The 21,876-nt window shown below is 41.4% G+C and overlaps 2 protein-coding genes across 4 annotated transcripts; one reads left to right on the top strand and one right to left on the bottom strand.

Moving 5' to 3' along the window:
* The first annotated feature begins 6,114 nt into the window (after positions 1-6,114).
* On the top strand, positions 6,115-12,490 carry LOC307013740 (uncharacterized protein). 3 transcript variants are annotated; one of them, XM_079641291.1, is made up of 5 exons: positions 6,115-6,494; positions 9,467-9,679; positions 9,819-10,895; positions 11,617-11,785; positions 11,987-12,490. In XM_079641291.1, the coding sequence occupies exons 2-5, from the start codon at positions 9,469-9,471 to the stop codon at positions 12,171-12,173; spliced, it is 1,644 nt and encodes a 547-aa protein (XP_079497417.1). In that variant the 5' UTR covers positions 6,115-6,494; positions 9,467-9,468; the 3' UTR covers positions 12,174-12,490. The 3 variants fall into 3 exon arrangements, with proteins under 3 accessions (XP_079497417.1, XP_079497416.1, XP_079497418.1); XM_079641290.1 differs by having other exon boundaries at positions 9,445-9,679; XM_079641292.1 differs by lacking the exon at positions 9,467-9,679 and having other exon boundaries at positions 6,121-6,494.
* A 2,465-nt stretch (positions 12,491-14,955) lies between these two features.
* On the bottom strand, positions 14,956-21,549 carry LOC307013432 (zinc finger BED domain-containing protein 5-like; the record flags this gene model as incomplete). Its single annotated transcript, XM_079640832.1, has 4 exons — positions 14,956-15,432; positions 15,671-16,076; positions 21,128-21,365; positions 21,492-21,549. The coding sequence occupies 4 exons, from the start codon at positions 21,547-21,549 to the stop codon at positions 14,956-14,958; spliced, it is 1,179 nt and encodes a 392-aa protein (XP_079496958.1).
* Positions 21,550-21,876: the final 327 nt, after the last annotated feature.

Below are 21,876 nucleotides of genomic sequence, written 5' to 3'. Positions count from 1 at the left end.
GTAATGCATATCATGACATTCAGACATGGCATGAGATATTAGGCCACTGTAATTATGACGATGTTCTTAAGTTGCAGAATGTGGTTGAGGGTATGCAGATCAAGGGCAAAGCAGTTAGGCCCGAACATGAGTGTGAGGTGTGTATTCAAGGAAAGTTTGCCCAAACGAGAAATAGAAACCCTGATACCAGAGCAGAGGCTCCCTTACAGATGGTGCACACAGACCTAGCAGGTCCTGTAGCCACACAGTCAGCAGATGATTACAAATATGCGCTGTCGTTCACTGACGATTACTCGAGCGCAGTGTTCGTATATTTTCTGAAAAAGAAAAGCGACACAGTACAAGCTACGGAAAAGTTCCTAGCAGATATATCCCCTTATGGGAAAGTGATGTGCATGCGATCAGATAACGGAACGGAGTATACATGCAATGATTTCCAAACACTGATGAGGAAAAATAAAATCAGACATGAAACGTGAGCTCTGTATTCCCCGCACCAGAACGGGACTGCTGAGAGGGGTTGGCGTACTCTATTTGAGATGGGCAGGTGCATGCTAGTTGAAAGCAAGCTACCAAAACAGCTATGGCACTATGCAATACAAACAGCAGCGGTGGTACGTAACAGATGCTTTAATAGGCGTACAGGGCAGACCCCTTACCAGCTGCTGACAGGCAAGAAGGCTAATGTATCTAACATGCAGAAATTTGGGTCTGTATGCTACATGTACAAACAGGATAAGGGTAAACTGGATTCCAGGTGTGACCAGGGGTGTTTTGTGGGATATGACAAAAACAGCCCAGCGTATTTGGTATATAATCCAGATACTAATAAAGTACACAAACACAGGCTAGTGAAGTTTGTGAGCAGGGCAGCTGTAGAGAAACAGACACAGACAGGAGAGACAGACCCAAATTATGGCTATGGCCATATGAGACAGCCTAGGACTAGCGAGACCACGCAAGAGGTCAATAGGGGAGCGGAGAATGCTCAAGAGCCAAGTGTGCGGAGTAGAAGTACACATAGTGGTGGTCCAGGTGCAGTTATGAGGCCAAATGGCCATAACCAAACACAACAGAGTGTGACAGGTGATGAACCTGAGACTAGGAGGTATCCAACTAGAGAAAGGAGGAAACCTAGTCACTTAGATGACTCGTAGATGAAGACAGTGATAGTGATGGGGTTCATACCACTGTAGACTACTGCTACAGAGCGGTATATGGTGTTCCACAGACTTTTGGGGAGGCTATGAGGTCGGCTAACTCAAAAGAGTGGGTAAAAGCCATGGATGAGGAGGTCCACTCATTAAATGAGAACAAAACATTTACCCCAACAACCCTGCCAATAGGCAAGAAAACAGTGGGGGGTAAATGGGTTTACTCCATCAAGAGCAATGAGAAGATTTTGAGAGAGGTGAAAGAGATGCTCGCAGGAAAGTTTCAAATGAAAGATCTAGGCAGACTCAAACATTTTCTGGGTATCGATTTCAGCCAATCTGATGGATGTGTAACCATGTCACAGGAAAAGTACACTAACAAGATACTACAGCGTTTTAATATGGAAAACTGTAGAACCAGAGAAACGCCCTGTGAACCAAAACTAGAATATACTGAGGATGCAGTAAAAATGAATGATGTCAGGATGTACAGGGAGGCTGTAGGAAGCCTTATATAGCTAACCACTTGTACCAGACCAGACTTAAGCTTTGTGGTAAGCAGGTTATCACAGTATTTTGCTGAGCCTACAGAAGAGCAGTGGGTTACTGTGAAACATGTTCTAAGATACCTCAACGGTACTTCTGAGAAAGGGTTAAGTTTCAAAAGAAACAACAGTGAGAAGCTAGGTATACAGGCCTACAGTGATGCTGACTGGGCGTCTGATGTCAGCGACAGGCGCAGTACCACAGGATACTGTGTGAGTCTTAGTAAGAACAGCTGTCTAGTTTCATGGAAAACTAGAAAACAGCCCACAGTAGCGCTCTCCACATGCGAGGCGGAGTACATGGCACTGGCTTCAACCATACAGGAGTGTCTATACCTAGAACAGTTACTAGAAGGTATAGATAACTACAAGTACACACAAACTGTAGTACATGAGGATAATCAGGGAACGATTGCTCTCGCCAAAAACCCTGTAAACAGACAGAGGAGTAAGCACGTGGACATAAAGTACCACTTTATCAGATCCACTTTGAGTGAGGGGAGAGTCATTCTGATGTATTGTCCTACAGATGATATGGTTGCTGATATAATGACGAAACCTGCAACTAAATTGAAACTGAAGAGGTTTGGTGCAATTATTTTTGGAGTTTGAAATGTGTAACAAGACACAGGGGTTCACATTCATTCTGTATTTTTTTTTTCTGATGTTTTTGTTTTGTTTTTCTTGTTTAAGATTATAACAACCTGAGAACAAGTGGGGGTGTTGAGATTTGATGGGATATATGTCCTCACTTGTATGTGGTACTGTACTGTTCCATGTGATGTGCAATGTTGTGCTTGTGCCACAGTGAGGCGCAAGGACAAGGGATATAGGATGCATGCCTGCCTCCTATAGGCTAATCACAGCTCTTGATTGCCACGTGTGTGTGGAACCAGTTCATTCCAGTGGAGGCTGTCCCCGTGAGAGTGATGCGTGCAGCCCTTGTAATAAAATATGCCAGGCTTGGCTAAATGGATTACATCTCCGTGTTTTTCTCAGAATGCAACGTTAAGCTGCAGAACTAAGCGTAACTTAACACAGTGTGTTACCGGTGTTTATGATGAATTGGAAATGGGGGACCCTGATGTAAACAAGACAAAAGTCTTTCTCTGGTCTGCATCCCCTTAACAATTGTATGTTTTGAGCTGTACTGTCCTGTACCCAATATACAAGCTGTTAATAAACTTTTCAATCAATCAATCAAAACCGGGAGCATATAAGGATTTATCCACCATGTTGAAAATGTTAAAAAAAATATGTCTTGAGAACACGGCGTGCGGAAATATACGGGTCGTGCTGCAGCTAGATGTGCCTGTCCTCTTTAAGAAGGTGTCGGCGACTTACATGCAAGGAAGAACGGCTGTCCACAGGCTGTTCCAACTTTAACAACTGTATTAACTTCCAGGGTAGTGAATTGAACATGCAATTGTAATTGGGTGTGTGGTATATTTTCATGCACGGACATGCATGTTCCACAACACACAAACTGAACAACACTCAATTTTTCGATCGCTACCAGCGTCCTTGCGATCTTGTTATAATAACAAGTGCACGTTACTGATGCAATATGGTTGAGACCATTCAGGCTTATTCTAGAGGGGTTCAAGGAATAGTCCAAGTAGTGGGGGAGTTTTATACAATATGTTTAAAACATAAAAATAAAAAGGTTTAAAAAAGTTATTGTTGAATGTTTTAAGGAGGTGACGCTACTCAGCCAATCAAATCGGTGCAGTCAGCACGATAGATTCAAACACAGAGACGAGACAAGAGGAGAGAAGCATTCGGAGTAATTTCAAATGGTGGAAGGTAGACAGCGAAAACAGAGCATTTAATTACATTTTCTCTTACTGGACCTCTTTGAAATGCAATTGAATACCCCTGCATTATAGCAACAATAACCATAATAATAATAATAATAATAATAATAATAACAGCAATAATAATTGGGAGGGGGGGGGCGCGGCTGTTCTTATGTTCTCTGAGGGGAGGCTCACCTACCCACACTTTGAAAACCCCTGATGTAGGCAATCTGTAGCACAAAGGGATTCAGACAGCATGCTTCAAAGCCTGGGTGCAGTGTCAGGCATGTTATGTCTGGTCTGGGGGTGAGGTTCTCCACCAGGGCCCAGAAGGATACCACCTCCCTGCAGCACATGCTCTCCACAGCTGAGGTCATGGGCTGGCATTCCCCACACAAGCACCTACAAAACAAAACGTTTATCAGGAAACCGTATTACATCTCTCTCCCCCCCTTCGCTGCTCTCTCCCTCCCCTCCGGTACACAGCACCGTAAGACATAGTGTGGATTTGCATTAGGTAACGCGAGATACGGCTGAAGTTTGCGCATTAGTTTCTGTTATGGATCAGTATCAACAGTCCTGCCACTAACGTTACTATATTATCAATGCTACTTTAGTTATAGCCTGATATATGATAGCTAACTTTACAATGTTGTGATGTGACGTTAGCTAACATTCTGTAGCTAACGCCGGTCACTCACCAAGATAGCTGCCCAGTTCTCCACTGGTTCTCCTCACACCACAGCTCAATTTCTCTCCGATGGCCGTTATTTCTTCTAATCCTTGGCTGCTCCTGGTCTCTTGGACGCCTAGCAGGCTCATAATTATAAGGTTGTTGTCCGTCATATGCATTCGAACATTCATGTTCAACTTCTTCTGTGTCTTCTGTGTCGAAACTAGCATTGGGATCCATGTTTATTAATACGTTACACCGGCCGCTCTCCCCCTTGTGTCCCCCGTGTTACGTCACAAGCGGGAGGTCACGTGCCGAGGCTTTTTTATGCGGAAGTGAACATTTCTTACAAAAACGACGCCAGACGTCACTGTAGTGTATATTTCTGTATATTTTTTTGAAAATCTAGTGTATTCATAATTTTCCTACACATTTATTCACAGGTGTCTTTAACCTGGAAGTTGCTCTTTAACACTTGTCTATTTCGTTTTAACCTTTATAAATATAGTCTATGACTATGATTTTAACTTGGAGGCTACTATTAGCATCGTTAGCACCGATGTAGCTACCACTCGCTTACACGCTAACCCAAGCCTTAACATTAATCACGTAGCTGATTAAAATCATTAACACATAAATAAGTACTCGAATTTCACTTACCGCAAAACCGCATTCGTGCACCGTCTGTTTCAACCGCAGAGCGAGTCACAATAGTCCGATATATAAGCATGAAGAACAAACAAACACGGCCGGGGGCAAGTTGTGTTCCCTGCATGAGCTGAACAGGCAGAGTGCCTGTCAGTGTTGCCAACTCCATAGTAAGGAAAGTAGCTATTGGCTGTCCGAAAAGTCGCCAGAAGTCCCTAAATGACGTCATTGCCTAATTTGCATATCATCTAATGGCGGTAAAAAAACTTTCCACCCCCTTCAAGGAGGATCAAAACTTGAAACCAGAGTAAATTCAGACGACAGTAGATCAGAAATGCGTCTATTAGAAAAAGTAGAAAGTAGAAATAGTTTTTAGTAGAAATCTCCCTTACAATAAAGGCAGTATGCCCGTGTGTCATCTCCAATAAATGGCTTCAACCATCCTTTAAACTCAGGGTTTGATTCCCACTCCTTTATGTACTTTTGTGATTACAGTTTAGACTGTGACATGATGACCTAAGTGAATGTTTAGCTTGTCACAGAGAGGCACACACACAGTGGACAAGGTGATTAAGTGACTGAGGCTGTGTGAGTCAATGCAAAGCAAAGGCAGTTATTTATTATAGTGTGACAGTGAAGAAACATTTACATTTAAATCCCCGTTCGACACCAGGACGGCTTGGCGCATACGCAATTCATTTACAGTCTCGACGCGGGAGGGTGTGGCTGTCTCCTCTCTGCTCTGACTGCAGCTGAGCTGCTGCGGGAGGCAACTAGCGCCTGTGAGCATACTTGCCAACCTTTAGACCTCAGAAATCGGGAGCATTTCAAAATGCAAAACGCTTTTTCTGGAGGCTGGAGAAATCGTATTTCATAATGACATATTTATTTATTTCAGATGACTTGTATTTCATAATGACGCATTTATTTATTTCAGGTGACTTGTATTTCATGATGAGACATTTCATGAGGAGACATTTCCATTCCTTATATGCAAATGAACGGGGCGTGGTTAGCTCACAGATCCAGAGACCCAGACCAAAGCAACAGCACCACAACACTGACTCAATAGCTTTTGTTTTCACACTCCACTACTCTTAAGTGGTTTGCAAACTGCCAATAAACCAAACCGGTTCAAGAACCATTCTTGTGCTTTTCTGGTGCTTAACTGGTTCTTCTCTGGTCTTATCTGATCCGCCCAATGCTGCTCTTCTGAGAGCAACCGCTCTGACAGCTCTCTCTAGTCTCTACTGGGAAACAGCTAAAAGTCCTTCTGTTGGTAAGCTAACCGTTTATTTTCTTCAAACTTCAATTATAACACGGTGTGTTGTCAGGACAATACTAACTTCTGTTTGTGATTGAGTGCATTTTGCAGTCATAGTTATAACGTCTACTGACCGGGAGTTAATTTAAATAGTCTGGTAACGTTATTGAAGTATCATGCTAAAAGCTGAACTCTTTATTTTCATTTAATTCATGCTGTTGTGAAGCGGGGGGTTTGAAGCTACATCTGAGCGGGTTCAAAGTTAACGGGCAGTCGTGTTAGCGTGCTAAAAATGATTACCTGCCGTATTTGCAGGTTAACGGTTACGCGGCCAAGTCGGCCTCAAGTCTGCCTGCCACGGACCACGTGGAGCTGTGTGCACATGAGCGGAGGATCACATCTGTAGCACTGGTAAGCTAACCGTTGAGGGGTTATGTTCTGCATTGCATAGGAACCCCTAAAAATGATTACCTGCCGTTTTTGCAGCAAAACGCTACAGACTTTGAAGGGTTATGTGCTGCATTCTAGAGTGCATAGGAACGAACCCGTGTTTTTTCAAATGTGTTGGCACGAACTGCAAGCGAACATTTTGTACTTACGCATCTTTTAAAGCTCACTTTTATCGGATTCACAATGTGCCTGCAGCCACTGCTAGAGCCATTGTTACAGATTTGAAATGTGCAATTTCGTTATGTCCGCGTCAATTTCAAACAGTGAAAGAACTTATATCCCACTTAAAAGATCATATAGTGGAGGGACGACCTGTGTTATGTCCAGTAACTGGTTGTACAAATACTTTCACTGTGAAATCGTCATTTACTGCTCATATGTCCAGAAAACACAGAGCATGTTCTGTTGATAGCATAAGTGACATGTACAGGGAAGCCATTTCTCCGTGTTCTGCACATGAAGATGCTTCCCAGAGCCCAAATGATGCAACAACAAATGAAAGCACTGATTTGACACAGCATTTCAATGAGACCTATCTTAGGAATGTATGCTTATTCTACTTAAAATTGCAAGGGCAGCTCCTTCTTCCAGCTTCAACAATACAGACCATTGTCGAAGAGATGCAAAATGTGCATGAGTTGGGACAGGATTACATATTTAAGTAAACTACGTTTACTTTTAAAAGATGACATGTCTCTAACTGATGATGCTATTGCTAAAATCTGTGATTGTGTGAAGGATTCCGATCTGTTCTCAGTCTGTCACCAGGGACCACTGAGAACAACATATTCAAGAGCTCAGACATTCAAAAAGATGTTCAAATACATAGAGCCTAAAAAAGTAACATTAGGAAATGATGAAAATATGACACAAAGGTTTGCTTACTACATACCTCTGAAACAAACAGTAAGTGGCTTATTAGAATCAGAATTTTTGAAGAATTCAATGTCACAGCAGTCATGTGAAACAGACTCAGATGTTTTTGGTGACATAAGTGATGGACACAACTTTAAGTCCAACCAGTTCTTCATTGAAAATCCAGGATGCCTGAAGCTAATTCTGTACCAGGATGCTTTTGAAATTGTCAACCCCCTTGGCTCTGCTAGGAAAAAACACAAAGTTGTTGCAGTCTATCTTTCTGTGGCAAATCTACCTGCTCATGTGCGCTCTAATACTGATCACATGTCCCTGGTTTTATTGTGTGGAGAGAATGACCTAAAACAATTTGGATTTGCTAAGGTGTTCTCAGAGATGTTAGTGGATTTAAAAGATTTGGAGGAAAATGGAATAGTTACAACAGTTGGAGACATGGTCAAAGGGGCTCTGTACTGCATTGCGGGTGATAACTTGGGTTCACACGGTATTGGTGGGTTCACTGAAAACTTTAGTCGTTCAAAGTACTTTTGCAGGTACTGTGAAATCACACAAAGTGAGTTTAAGAGTGATGATCCAAATGTATGTGGGCCACAGCGCACACCCGAAGGTTACGATTCTGCTGTTGCTGATCTACAAGTTGAAGACAGTCCACACATCAAAGGCATAAAGGCAAACTCTGTCTTCAATGCTCTGACATCTTTTCATGTTTGCAAGCCAGGTCTCCCACCTTGTTTAGGCCATGACATATTTGAGGGTGTCTTATCCTACGATGTTGCACTGTACTTAAAGTATTTTATTAAGAAAAATAAATGGTTTACATATTCACTTTTGAACCGGCACATAAAACAGTTCAAGTACAAAGGATCTGATGCTCTCACTAAGCCCTGTGCTGTCAACTCTGACGTATTCAAGCTCTCAGGTCAAGCCATTCAGAACTGGAATTTGTTAAGATTGCTGCCTGTATTAATTGGAGACAAAGTGCAAAATCCAGAAGATGATGCGTGGCAGTTGACTCTCCAGCTTAAAGATATTGTTGATCTGATTTGTGCACAAAAGATTTCGTTGTCACAGGTAGCCTATCTTGACATTACAATCCAAGAATATTTGGAAACAAGGAAGTGTTTCTTTCCTGAGAGTCCACTAAAACCAAAGCACCATTTCATGAGACACTATCCGGCACTCATCTTGAAATTTGGCCCCTTGATTAGAGTATGGACAATGCGTTTTGAAAGTAAACACAGCTACTTCAAGAGATGTGCCAGGCATTTGAAAAACTTTAAAAACATCTGCCTAACTTTATCCGAAAGACATCAGATGTTTCAAGCATATCTTTCAGCTGGGCCAGGATGCAGTCAACTTCTGCAAGTCAAAGACAGTTGTAATTTTTACTCCAGTCTTTACAGTGATTCAATCAAACATGCAGTGAGAGAGTTTGGCTTTTCAGAAAACAATACTAGTGTTTCCACAGACATACAGTATAAAGGTACATCATATAAAAAAGGGCTTTTCCTTGTGTCCAAAAATGACGAGTCCATGGAGTTCGGAGAACTGCTCATTATTTTAATTCAAAATGATTCAGCTGTGTATTTTGTGATGGATATACATAAAACTGACTATCATTCTGAATACCACCTGTACTCTGTGACAAAACAGAATGCAAGGTTGCAATGTGTTAACATTAACGACTTGGTAGATTTTTATCCGTTACCATCATACATTGTTAACGGGCACCAAGTCATCCCGCTGAAACACAGTGTGTTCTCAAAATAAACATTATATTGGCTACTGTGGTGTTGAAACCATTCTAACAATGCACATGTATGCTTAGGGAAAATGATAAAATACTATTTGAAAAATATTAAAGTGACAGCAGTTTTTGTTCTGCAATATACAGAAATAAAGAGTATACATCCTCAATCACACCCTATACCCAAATTAGAGGTTCCTCTTATCTGTATATAATGTATGTACAGTATTACTTGACTAAATGTCTAATTATCTTTGTCTTTCATTTGTAATTTTGAAAACCGAAAAGTGTCGTTCTTCCATGATTCCAGAGATGACAGACATGGAGCAAACATTTATACGCAGTGCCATCACTGAGGTCTTGCCTGACCTTCCAGAGATGACAAAAGATATTCTGGAAGAGACTTTACAATCCCTTGGGGTGGAGACCTATGAGGATTTCCAGTTTGTTAATGAAGCAGATTTGCTGTCAGCTTTGAGGCCAATTCAAGCCAGAAAAGTCCTTGCTGCTTGGAAGCTGAGATGTATGTATACTTGTGACTATTTTAGTACAGGATGCAACCAGTGCCCAAAGTGGCCTGCATAAAAGATACATCAGAAATATAGAAACATTAAAACTGTGTTCCTCATAACTCTTTTTGTTAATATGTGTGTGTTTTGCAGGCCAGACTCCTGAATCCAGCAGCTCATCTGTTGGTGGCTCGCCAGGACCTTCTGCATCCTTGATGTCCTATTCACCCAGAAGTTCATCCTCAACCTCTTCCGAAAGCTGTAAAAGGCCTGATATAGACTGGATGGATAGCTTTGTGATACCGTGGGATAAGTTCCCAGAGGAACTGATGCAGACACTGGACAGAGGAAAACGACCTAGTCCACAAATGAGAAGAGAGATGGTACGGATTCTGGTGTGTGAAATGAAGCGAAAAAGTACTTGCTTAAGTAAAAGACACAATATTGAAGTTGCAAAAAAGATAGTGGCAAAGTATCCTACGTCTCTTCAAGACATAATAGAGGGAGACGTGATCGGGCCAGGGTATCACTCTCTGGTCAAGCAATTGCAAAATAGGATAGAGAATGTGAAGCGATCCACGACCCCAAAAATAAGAAAACGAAAGAATGGCACCGACGAGTCAGACACAGATGAAGTCCCTCCAGAACAGAGAGCAGCAATCCAGGACACTTATGGGTGCATTAAATGGGATTTAAAATTCCTGCCCCTTGGAGAGACCGAAGAGAGCCAGCAGGAGAAAAAGGAAAAACTGAGGGTGATGTCTAAGCAAACTGATGTAAATCCAGAGGAGGTCAAACTTCTAATGAAGTCAACGTTCTACACGCAGCGTAAACAAGTCAACCAGGGGACAAATATAAAATCCCTCCTGCAAGAGTGGCCGTTTTGGTTCGACGACCTTGGCATGGCAGTCCACTTCAAGGAACTCACAGGAAGTGAGCTTCAAGAAACTTTCACACGGAATTTGGATCTGAAGGGGAAACGACTCCTGAACTACATGAATACGGTTGCTGTGTACAAGAGCAAAAGGTTGCTACAGGCTTTAACCAAGTTCAAAGTGATGAGAGGAGAGCTAAGTGGTTGTTCTGAAGACGTCAAAGACATGGTGCTGCTTCTACTGTCCTACTTTGATGAGAAGGAAGACACGATGTTCTGTTATGTGGAGGACACATGCCTGGCAGGGGAAGTACAGATGGACCAAGTTCAGTTGACTCCCACCATTGTTGTGTGTGGTAAGTAAAAACGTTCACTACTTTTTTTCTGTTCTTTCTGGCACTTCTTTCTCTCTTTTCTGTCTAATTTGAGACGTTTATGTTGCACAATGTTTTTTGTTACTGTAAGCTCGTAAAGGGCTAGTTTGGATGCTTATGGATACTTATCCATAGTCAGTGTATTACTTGCATGTCTTTGGAGGAACAGGCAGGAGTACGGGTACGTATGTAAAGCTGTGGATGGGTGCAGCAGCGAAACGTATTTTAGCCACCTAAAAATTCAGTTTACATGTAGGCTATATTTAGAATATTGTCACAAATGTACCCTGCTGCTTCAGTCCCTATCAGAAACAGACTGTATAGCTGTCTGACAGCAAGGTAGAGCTTTGAAAATATTCTTTAATATAGCATACACTAAGAGTAATATTGTTTTAGTTTTTTTGGTGGCTTAACTATGTCCACAGCAGTGCATTGCTTAGCTGTCTGCTGGTTCTCCTCTCTGTTTCTCCAAACTGTAGCTCCTACAACCCCCCTTCAAACAATATGAACTATCCCCTAAACTATCCCCTTTATCTCCCCTTAACCTGCAAATACACATACATACATTTTTGTATTGATGGTGAGAGCAATTTAACAGACCTTAAAATGTAATAACATATGTGCTAAAATTGTTTTGTGAAATGTTTCAGGAAGACAAGTCTTGTTTTAATTTAGTTTGAATTGTGTTTTTCTTCTTTTTTAGGACGATCATGCTATTCTTCAAAGCGATACATGCTGAGTGTGGATCGAAACATAGTACAGGACAACATCCCCTCCTTGGTTTCTGCCCTGTCCATGATGTTTGGGAGCTATTATTGCTTCAACATCGCCTACCCGTCAGAGCTGGCATCCACCCTGGAGTTTGTCCAGAGGTATGTGTTTTTTGGGATGGGTTTTATCCAACAATTAATTTTATTAAACTGCAACAAATCTAAAGCAGCTGCTTCAGTGAATTGGGGGTTAAGATAATTGTCATTTTGGCTTCAAAATAATAAGATTGATGTGAATTTTTTTGTTGTTAGGCAAGCTATTTCATTATTAATTCTGTTGTTTGTTTGTTTTTCTATTTTAAGGTGTTTTTTCTCCATCAACCCAGAGAAGGGCACCAAAGTGGAGAAGACACGCGCATCCCGTCTTCAGGTGAACCCGAGAGTCCTCACCTTGATACAGGAACTTTCGGACCATGAGTGGCGTGATGTCCAAATATGGACAGTAAGATCAATGGCATGTGGCGATGTGCCCAAGTTACAGTTTGTTTGATTGTTTAAATCGTACTTAAAATTTGAAGTGCCTTTTTTCTAATTAAATTGTTCTTTTAACTAATTTTAAAAAATGCAATATGTAACTCTCAAAATGTCAAACTATTATTTTAAGGTCATTGTAGCCACTCTTGGGGTTTGCTGTTACAAAGTGAAGTTGCTTAAACAATCTTCGGTTGGTTTATGTGGATGTAAAAGCTCAGGACATCACTGTTGAGTGTAAAAATGTTGACGTGTTACACTCCACTGGGTGGTTTTGTTTTGTTTTTTGTTTTATAAACATTATTTCCCATAAATCATTTGTAAGTAACCTCTCAACTTTGTTCAGCTTGAAGTTTGTTTATTGTGCAGCTTTAGTTTGTATGTTTTACCAATATGTATGTTGAGAAATGACAGATGTTTTTGATCACTGCTATTATATATATATATATATATATATATATATATATATATATATATATATATATATATATATATAATAAATTCTTGGAAAGGCAAGTTCTTGTTGGAATTTTTAATACAGTGGCTCTTGAGGTTTATCTAGCTTTGCATTTTTTATTTTAAATGCTTAATCTGTGTACCCTGGATTACATTCTTCACATTTCTGGTAATGTCAAACACATATATACGAAGGCAGTGTAGTTTAAATGAAATCTTTCAATCTGACTAATGTATAGGAAAAACATTTTTTTTCCACTGAGCAATAATCCTTACAGGCGCTTTTATACTATATATTTGAGATTGTTATTCATAAAACAGTTTTTGCTGCATTTTAATTGTAATAAATACATTTTACAGAAAATTAAAATTGCAGTAGTTAGAGGTTGCTTTCACCGTAAAACTCGTCATTACTACGGCAAAATACACTAAATTATACACAACTTTTGATTACAATTTGCGGGAAAATTCAGTTAAATTACAGCATTACACTGATGCTTTTACAGTTAAACAGTGTTATTTGTTTGGTATTTTTCTGTAAAATTGAATGGGATTCAATGTACAATAGACAACAACTGCATGTAAATCTTACTGAAATAATCAGTTTAATAGCAACGTGATCATGCTAATTCAGCAGAAAAGGGCTGTTGAAATTACAGATTTAAAATGTAAATTACAACTGTTTTAAACTGTAAAATATACACGTTATTCTGTAAAGTTGTTTACAGTTTACCATATTTTTTACATCATTATTCTGGCAACAAAGCTGCCAGGTTTTTACCGTAAAAACAACGTGTTTTTTTTTACAGTGTAGAATGAGATAAATTAGGGAGGATTTATTAGGGGACTTAATGTTAGGGCGAGTAGGACTGTCAACAATCTGAGTAACATTTAAGGAGATACAAAGGTTTTTAAAATCCTCTGATACTGCAGTTAACCAGTCCCAGTTAAAATCTCCAAGTAGCACTATTTCTTTGTAGTCTAGCTGCGATAAAAGATTTGCTAGCGAAGACAAGGAGTCCTTGACAGTTGAGGGGGGTCTGTAACAGCCCACCACCATGACCTGTTGCCCCTTTGCCACTTCTATATTTAAGGCTAAAAATTCGAATTGCTTACTGATAGATTTGGAAACTAATGTGGATACACAGAACTTATTCTTAACATAAATGGCAACGCCACCACCTTTATTAGGCCGGTCGGAACAATACACATTATAATCATTTAAGGCAATGTCAGAGGCCAAAATAGATTTATTTAGCCATGTTTCTGATAAAATAATGACGTCAGCGTCAGTCGAGCTTGCCCAAATGCGGATAAAATCTAGTTTGCCTAACAGACTGCGCACCTTCAAATGGATGAAACCCAACCCAGACCTAGCTTTAAAATCAGCAGGAGTAGCGATCTGGCTACTACTAGAGGGCGGACCAGGGTTGTCAACACACTCTCACTCCATAATCGTCCAGGAGCGACGTTTGGTCAGGGTCCCATGGCGTGCAGTTGTGACGCTCCTAGGCTCCTTCAGCTTCATAAAGGGACGCAAATAGCTTTCAACTGATTGCAATGTATTCCCATCTGCGGCGGGATTTGACGCTCATGGAAGCACGGCATTCGTTTGTGTCGGCTGCCCTTAAAGGCAATGTGAGCGTCCATTCCCATTGGATAACGGAGAATTGTACACCCGGAAGTAAGTATTCCCCTTACTGTCGATTGATTTTACAGTGATATCTGCACTACTCATCGACTAAAAAACACCAGATTATCCTTGTTAATTACACGACATTGATTGGTTTAAATGGTGTGCAATGCTTTTGTTTTTCTCCCCTTCAATTCGGAGAAACAAATATGTTTTCGGAGTAAAGGATGGCAGAAGACACTACACTACCCAGAATCCCAAGCTATCGTTTAGGACAGGGGTTCTCAACCTTTTTTGGGCCAGCGCCCCCCTGTCCATTAACCAGGTCTCTTACCGCCCCCCATCAAAAAAAGTAGACTTATTTTTCTTCCCTGAATATTAATGTTGACACAAATTCTGTGTTATATCATTTAAAAAGAATGTCACTGAATGCCAAATAATAGATTTGATTTAACTGGGCAGTTGGAATATCATTATCATTAGTTTACCAGAGAGCAGAAAAGCCATGTGAATGTGAATAAAAATGATATTTATGAGTGTTAAACAAACTCAGACAAGAGCAGAGAATACAAACAGACTGCTACGGAACAGAAGCAATTTCACACATGTCCAGTGCAGAACAAACAGTAGGCTACAAAACTGTAAATTAGGCCTACAGAACTAACAGGTCGGAAAGGTGTTGCATTTCGCCAAATTGCGGGGGGGGGGAAGGTTAGTGTGAGCCCTGTGCTTGGTGGTTCTCCGCCAGTTTCTTCACTGCGGGTTGCAGAGAACTTAGTTTCAGTCGCAGTGCACCTGAGGCCGTCAAGTTCAAGCGATTGCGGTACTTGGACTGCATGTGGAGGACCTGGCTGAATCCCTGCTCCACGAGGTATGTGGTTGGGAAAGCCAGAAGAAGCAGCCTCGCTTTCTCCCAGAGAGCCGGGTAATGCTGAGAGTATTTGACCCACATGTTGCCCCAGCCAGAGGTGCGGAAAATAGCCTGGGCCTCATCGTCACTCTGGATGTCGATGAGATGCTCCTGTATTGCTGGCTCGCATTCCGCCACGTCCGCCTGAAAGGGCTGCACCACCCAGGTGGGAACATCGAGGTCCAAAAGATCTCTGAAGCGGATCTTCAAGTCGGCATTCACCATCCTCAGGTGGTCTGTGTAAATGAGAAGGAGCTCATCGGTAAGAGCCTCAGACACCTGCAATGAGTATAACCAGGAAATTGTTATCGGTGCAGAATGTTACCATCCGATTTTAAACTGGTTATTTTATTGCTAATTAGTTTACTAATTTATGTTTCTTTATTCTCATAATACATTCAGAACATAAGTTATTTATACTAACCAGGAACACAAATATAGTGTTGCATAGAGTAGCCTACATTTATTACATGTATTATTTATTATTATCATTATTTAGTAGCCTAGGCTAGATCACCTTGGTCAACAGCGGGAAATGAGCAAACTGCCTCCTGCCTATGCTCTGCCAGTATAGATCCAGCCTGGAGGTGAGACTGTGGATGACCGCCTTGCTCTGGATCAGAGTAACTCCTTTTCCTTGGAGCTTCAGCGTTACTTCATTCATTTTGCCAAAGAAGTCTGTGAGGTACATGATGTCGCAGCGGCTGGATGACACCTGTTCCCCGAGAGCTGCATCCACCTCCTCCAGGAACTCCACGATGCTGTCAAACAGCTCACAAAAACGAGCAAGGCAGTTTCCTTTTGAGAGCCAGCGGACATCAGTGTAGAGAAGAAGACGCTCAAAGGTCTCATCATTTTCCTGACACAGCTGTCGGAACAATCTGTTATTCAGGGCGTGGGCTTTTTTTTGTTTATTGCCTTTACTGCAACATTGAGAGACTTGTGGAGAGGTGGACTTTTAGATTTGGCCACAAGGTTGTGGCAGTGCAAGACACAGTGGACTGTGAGGACATGCGGGACCTGCTCCTTCAGCAGAGTGGTGAAGCCACGGTACCTGCCAACCATGGAAGGGGCGCCGTCAGTAGCACATGCGAGGATGTTGTTGATCGGGATTGACTTATCCTGTAGATAAGCATCCAGTGCATTAAAAATTGTCTGGCCCTTGGTGTCTGTGACCAGATATTTGGAAAATAAAAATTCCTCAGCCATCTCCTGACTGTTGGAGGTGCTATAGCGGACATAGGCCATCAACAGAACATTGTTGTCAGAAGTGGTTGTCTCATCCAGCTGAAGGCTGAATGGAGTTTCCCGCAGGATGGCACACAGCTGCTCCTCTGTATCAGCACCCATTTCATTAATCCTGCGTGCTACGGTGTCATTATTGAGTGGGATGGATTTCAGCACCTGTGTGGGATCACGCTCCATCACAGTAGATATGACCTCTTTGATGGCAGGGAGTACCAACTTCTCTCCGATTGTGAACGGCTGCCCACATTTGGCTATCAGCAAGGAGATGTTATATGACGCTATTAGCCCGCTGTCAGTCTGGGTGGTCTTCCTAGCGAAGAGACTGCTGATGGTGCTCCTACCATGTTTCTCTTTGAGGGCCTGGAAGAACGGACGCTCCTTATCTGCCTTATCCGGGTGGATCTTGGTAAGGTGCTTCTTTAAACGTGAGGGTTTCATTCCCTCATTGGAAAATACATGTTCGCAAAGTAAACACATTGGGAGTTGTGCATTGGTAGGAGACGGTATGAAGCCATAGCTAAGATATTCAATAGAGTACTGTCTGCATTTTATCTTTTTCACGGACATTTTGCTGATGTGATATGATTTTTGTTGTTTGATGATGCTAATATTTAGGGGGGGGGGGTAGTGTCACGATAACACTAGAGGGCTAGCTGGTGACATGACAAGACATCGTGCCGGGAGCGGACCGGAAGTCGTTGTAATTTTGAACAAACATAGCTCTGTGTGGAGCAGCCTGGCTAGCCAGCTCTTCCATGTCGTAGCAGACATAGAAACTGGTATTATTTTCATAAACTGACCACTTAGTTCGAATCTGTTAGTGGAATTTGTCATATCAAAACATATCAAAATTTAACAAAGTGACACAGATTATTAACAGTCGCGATCCCAAAATTACAACGACTTCCGGTCCGCTCCCGGCTGCTTTTTGTAGGGTACGTTCGTAAATGCGCTCAGAGCGCTCCGAGCGTCCCCTTTCCACAGTCCAGAGCGCTGCGCTCTGAGCGCTCACAGCTGGGTGCTCTGGCGGAACAGACGGGTTGTCCGAGCGGACTGAACGTTCGTGCATTTACGAACGTACCCGTAATAACACTGCTGACAGCTGACCAATCGCAAGCAGAGTTGTGGTTTCCTATAGCAACAAAAGATGCTGACAGCTGCTTTTTGTACAGGAAAAGACGCTGTGGCCAGCGTTTTTCATGACAAAAAGACATTATTCGTGAACGCCCCCCAAGAACACCTCAACGCCCCCCTTTCAAAAATATTGCTTCCAGCGCCCCCCGATGTTCTCTGAACGCCCCCTGGGGGGCGGTACCGCCCCCGTTGAGAACCAGTGGTTTAGGACTACACCATGTGCTCTGGTTGACAAACCCCGTGATTAGTTCTCAAGCTCTGTGATTGGTTGACCTCCAACTGCATTCCATATGAAAAAAAAAAGTTTCGTAAAAGATAAAATCATACTTTATTCAGCAGTGCTTGCTTTACTCTTTGAAAGTCATCACATGAATGCATTGTAATAAATGGTTCGGCTGCATTAAATATATTACAAATCTGTCGTAGTTCTTTATTTTTATTTATCTACAGAGGTCGGGCTCAGAATAGACCGGAAACTATTCTTTTACCATTCAGTCTGAATTTCACAATAAAGTTAGTAGTACTATTTTGTTTTGATATTATTGTTTTTTATTAACTACTAGACCGCTGGGTCATGTTAAGACCATCTTTTCTGTGTTGCTGTGGGTTTTTTCCATCGCTTTTGTGTTACAAATATCAAAAAAATAACTAAATATATCCGTAGTAAACTAAACCAGAAACAGCAGTATATTTTATTTTTTTAACACTGTAAACTTGACAGCTTTTTAACCCAAACCACCTACTGGTTAAAGCACGTTATTACACGTTTAGAGTGATGCAATGCAGGTAGATTGTGTTGCTTTTTAATGACTGTTTAAAATGCCTTTTTCTTAATGTATTAACTACTTGTTACTTGTTGCTAGGGACGCTGCTATCGATATTGTGTTTCGCAACATGTTCTCTATCTATGGCACGTCTCTACTGGGAGTTGTAGTTTTAAAAGATGTTTTCGTATTTCCCATAATAAGAAGATGCCAGTATACTGTGTACATCCCTGGAGGTTTAGGGGATAGGAAACACTCAAATTTTGAAACATATAATTAATAAATGGGGGAAAATTGCTTGTGCCCATAATGGGCAGCATTAATATATATAATATGACAGCTAAGGTCAGAAGAGCTTTATTTAACAGCTGGTCTTATGTTTGTGACCCCTCCTGTTGCTAATTGATAACATTACATTACATTAATTGATAAGCCTAAAACATGCACTTGTCAAGGTTCAGAGGCAAATTTAGCAAATATGGCAGTAGCCATCGATCATCTTAAGATAAGATATACTTTATTGATCCCAAGTTGGAAACATTTGCGATACATCAGCATGTGTAACAGTTGTAAATATGCAGTGGTGTTTATTTGTAAATCATTTAGTATAATCACACAAATTCTGTGTTTTATATTTAATAATTCTGTGTTCTTTATTTATTGATTGTTCAATACCTGACAAGGCCGGAGATGAAATATCTATATACAGCCTATAAGAGTATAATACATATGTATAATATCAGTTAAAATAAGTGCTTCAACATAGTTAACATTGCTGGAGGCATGCACAAATATTGATAGATGTCTTGTAATGCGCTAATGAGGAACCTGCGACCCAAGTTTTTCATTCATTGCATAACTACACCGTTTGTGAATATATGTCAATAAACGTTAGAAAATCTTGAAATCTTGAAAGGGATGTGCAAAATAGTCATTATATACAGTCTTTAATTAACTATTAGTAGAGAATAACGAGTAATGAATATACATTATAGGGATCCTAATATCTAATAATAAAAATAATGAAATTCAATAACATGCTTTAACCACCAGGTGTCCCTTTCTATCAGCTGTGCACCTTTATGGTGTAAATACAGCCTATCTACCAATTGGATCAAATATAAAAGTCAGCCGAATTAGTGTTGATCCTGCAAAGAGACGTATTGTGTGAAAAGAAATGTAAGATGTTGTTTAATTGCTGATATATTTATGATCCACGTCACGTTTTCAGTGTTGGCGGCAGTTCCTCATGTTTGTCTAGAAGTCTTCTCACCAGGGCTCTATAAATAGAGAACTACGGCAGATATGTAATATTTAATGCAGCCGAACCGTGTATTACAATGCCGTTATGTGATGACTTTCAAAGAGAAAAGCAAGCACACTCGGAATAAAGTATTATTATTATTTTTTTTAAATCTTTTTGGTCTATTTGTTAATGACGATGTGATGTGAGATGTGAGACTGGAATTGCACAGGGTAAAATAACTTATCTTTTGATGCGGATTTTGTTAAACTAATACGTTTGCGCTGCGGATCAACACTATACATTGACGGGGAAGGGGGTAGCAATAAAGATAACACCATTAAACAGTTACAGAACATAACAGAAATAATATCGATAGCAGCGTCCCTAGCAACCACCTTGGTAACAATGAAAACGTTCTATGGACGCAATTTCCTGAAGTAATCTTCATAATAACTAGCAAACTAAAGATCATGTACATCCACTGCACACATAATCTGAAATAACAACTCATATTTCTCGCATCAAATGACATCAAAACGCATTTTAATGGCCAAACTAACTTTAAAATAGGCATTTTCCACCGAGAATAAAACGAAGTTCGGTCATGTTTTTTTTTTCTGCAGTCAGAAATTTGAAGATCCCGTGATACGCCAGCCATTGGAATGAATGGTGAAAAAAAACGGGGTTTGTCAAACAGAGAACAAGGTGTAGTCCTAAACGATAGCTGGGGATTCTGGGTAGTGTAGTGTTTTCTGCCATCCTTTACTCCGAAAAAATATTTGTTTCTCCGAATCGAAGGGGAAAAATACAAAAGCTTTGGACACCATTTAAACCAATCAATGTTGTGTAATTAACAAAGATAATCTGATGTTTTTTAGTCGATGAGTAGTGCAGATATCACTGTAAAATCAATCGACAGTAAGGGGAATACTTACTTCCGGGTGTACAATTCTCCATTATCCAATGGGAATGGACGCTCACATTGCCTTTAAGGGCAGCCGACACAAACGAATGCCGTGCTTCCATGAGCGTCAAATCCAGCCGCAGATGGGAATACATTGCAATCAGTTGAAAGCTATTTGCGTCCCTTTATGAAGCTGAAGGAGCCTAGGAGCGTCACAACTGCACGCCACGGGACCCTGACCAAACGTTGCTCCTGGACGATTATGGAGTGAGAGTGTATTGAGGTTGTACATTTCATGACAGTAATAGCAACAAAAAAAACAGGCATCTTTTCCTCTTAATCGGCACACATACATTGTCATCTACTTTAGAAACACCGGAAAAGTCTGCGAGAGTGTGATTTGAGCTTAAGAAGAAGTCCTGAAGAACCATCATCGCAGGAAAAAAAGCAGATTGTCTGTGACAAAGCAACCGGTAATTGTTTGTGCATCACATCCGAACCTTTGCAGGGGATGACCACTGCGTGTGGCAGAACAGACCTGAATCCAGTAGACTTCTCAGAATGACTTGTGATTTTCTCATAGTCCAAAACAGTTAACAGGCACAGCAGAATCCCGATATGGGCCATTTTCCCAGACCAGCACACAGTATCCGCGACATTCCTGGAGCAAATCAGCACAGCAGCAAAGGACAGGCGAAAGCAGCAGCGTGGAAGCGCTCTGGTCTCTCCGTGGTATCCCCGGAGCAGGCCTCCGCAACAGCAGAACCAGGACAGGTGGAGGGCAGGCCCCAGCCGTGGTAAAATCCTCCTCCGCACAGCAGTAGGCGCCCGGTGGAAGCAGGCTCCAGCCCGAAGCTTGGAGCCACTCCGTCTCTCCGCGACTTCTCCGGGGTAAAATCCTCAGCACAGCCGTACTCTACAGGTGGGAGCAGGCCTCCGCAGATCGCAGACACCAGACAGGTGGAAAGCAGGCTGCAGCGGGTGGAGCCGCTCCATCTCTCTGCTCCGTCTCCGGGGGAAATTCACCTCAGCACAGAAGTACTCAACAGGTGGGAGTAGACCTCCGCAGACTGCAAGTCAGTGAAAGGCCGGTCCACCATTACTGCAGATGATACTGAGATTGTGACTGTGAAGACAATTAAATTAAATTCTGTTAACCAAAGTGCAGCCATCTAATAATCTGTACTATCGTTAAAGATCAGAGGAAAAGAACAGAATGATGGGGGTAAATCCGAAATACAAATAAAGAAGCAAAGACATAGAGCAGTGAGAAGGAAAGAAGCTTGGTGTGTCAATTAATTACATTGCCAGTATTTTTCGTTGTTGTGAAAAAAAAATCGCCCCCTCGGATATTTTAACAGCCCCCTCAGTCATTTCATCCTGGAGCCTGGCCTGTGGCCATGCCTCCCATTCCCGTCATCCTACAC

The sequence above is a fragment of the Notothenia rossii genome (genome assembly GCF_949606895.1).
Source record: "Notothenia rossii genome assembly, chromosome: 7".
Taxonomy (NCBI): Eukaryota; Metazoa; Chordata; class Actinopteri; order Perciformes; family Nototheniidae; genus Notothenia; species Notothenia rossii.
This window is presented reverse-complemented; position numbering and strand designations above follow the sequence as displayed.

Excerpts from the sequence above, each read along its gene's own strand:
- LOC307013740 (XM_079641290.1), top strand. The coding sequence starts at position 9,457 with ATGATTCCAGAGATGACAGACATGGAGCAAACATTTATACGCAGTGCC. Across the intron at positions 10,896-11,616 it reads TCCCACCATTGTTGTGTGTG|GACGATCATGCTATTCTTCA; the intron begins GTAAGTAAAAAC and ends CTTCTTTTTTAG. Across the intron at positions 11,786-11,986 it reads ACCCTGGAGTTTGTCCAGAG|GTGTTTTTTCTCCATCAACC; the intron begins GTATGTGTTTTT and ends TTCTATTTTAAG.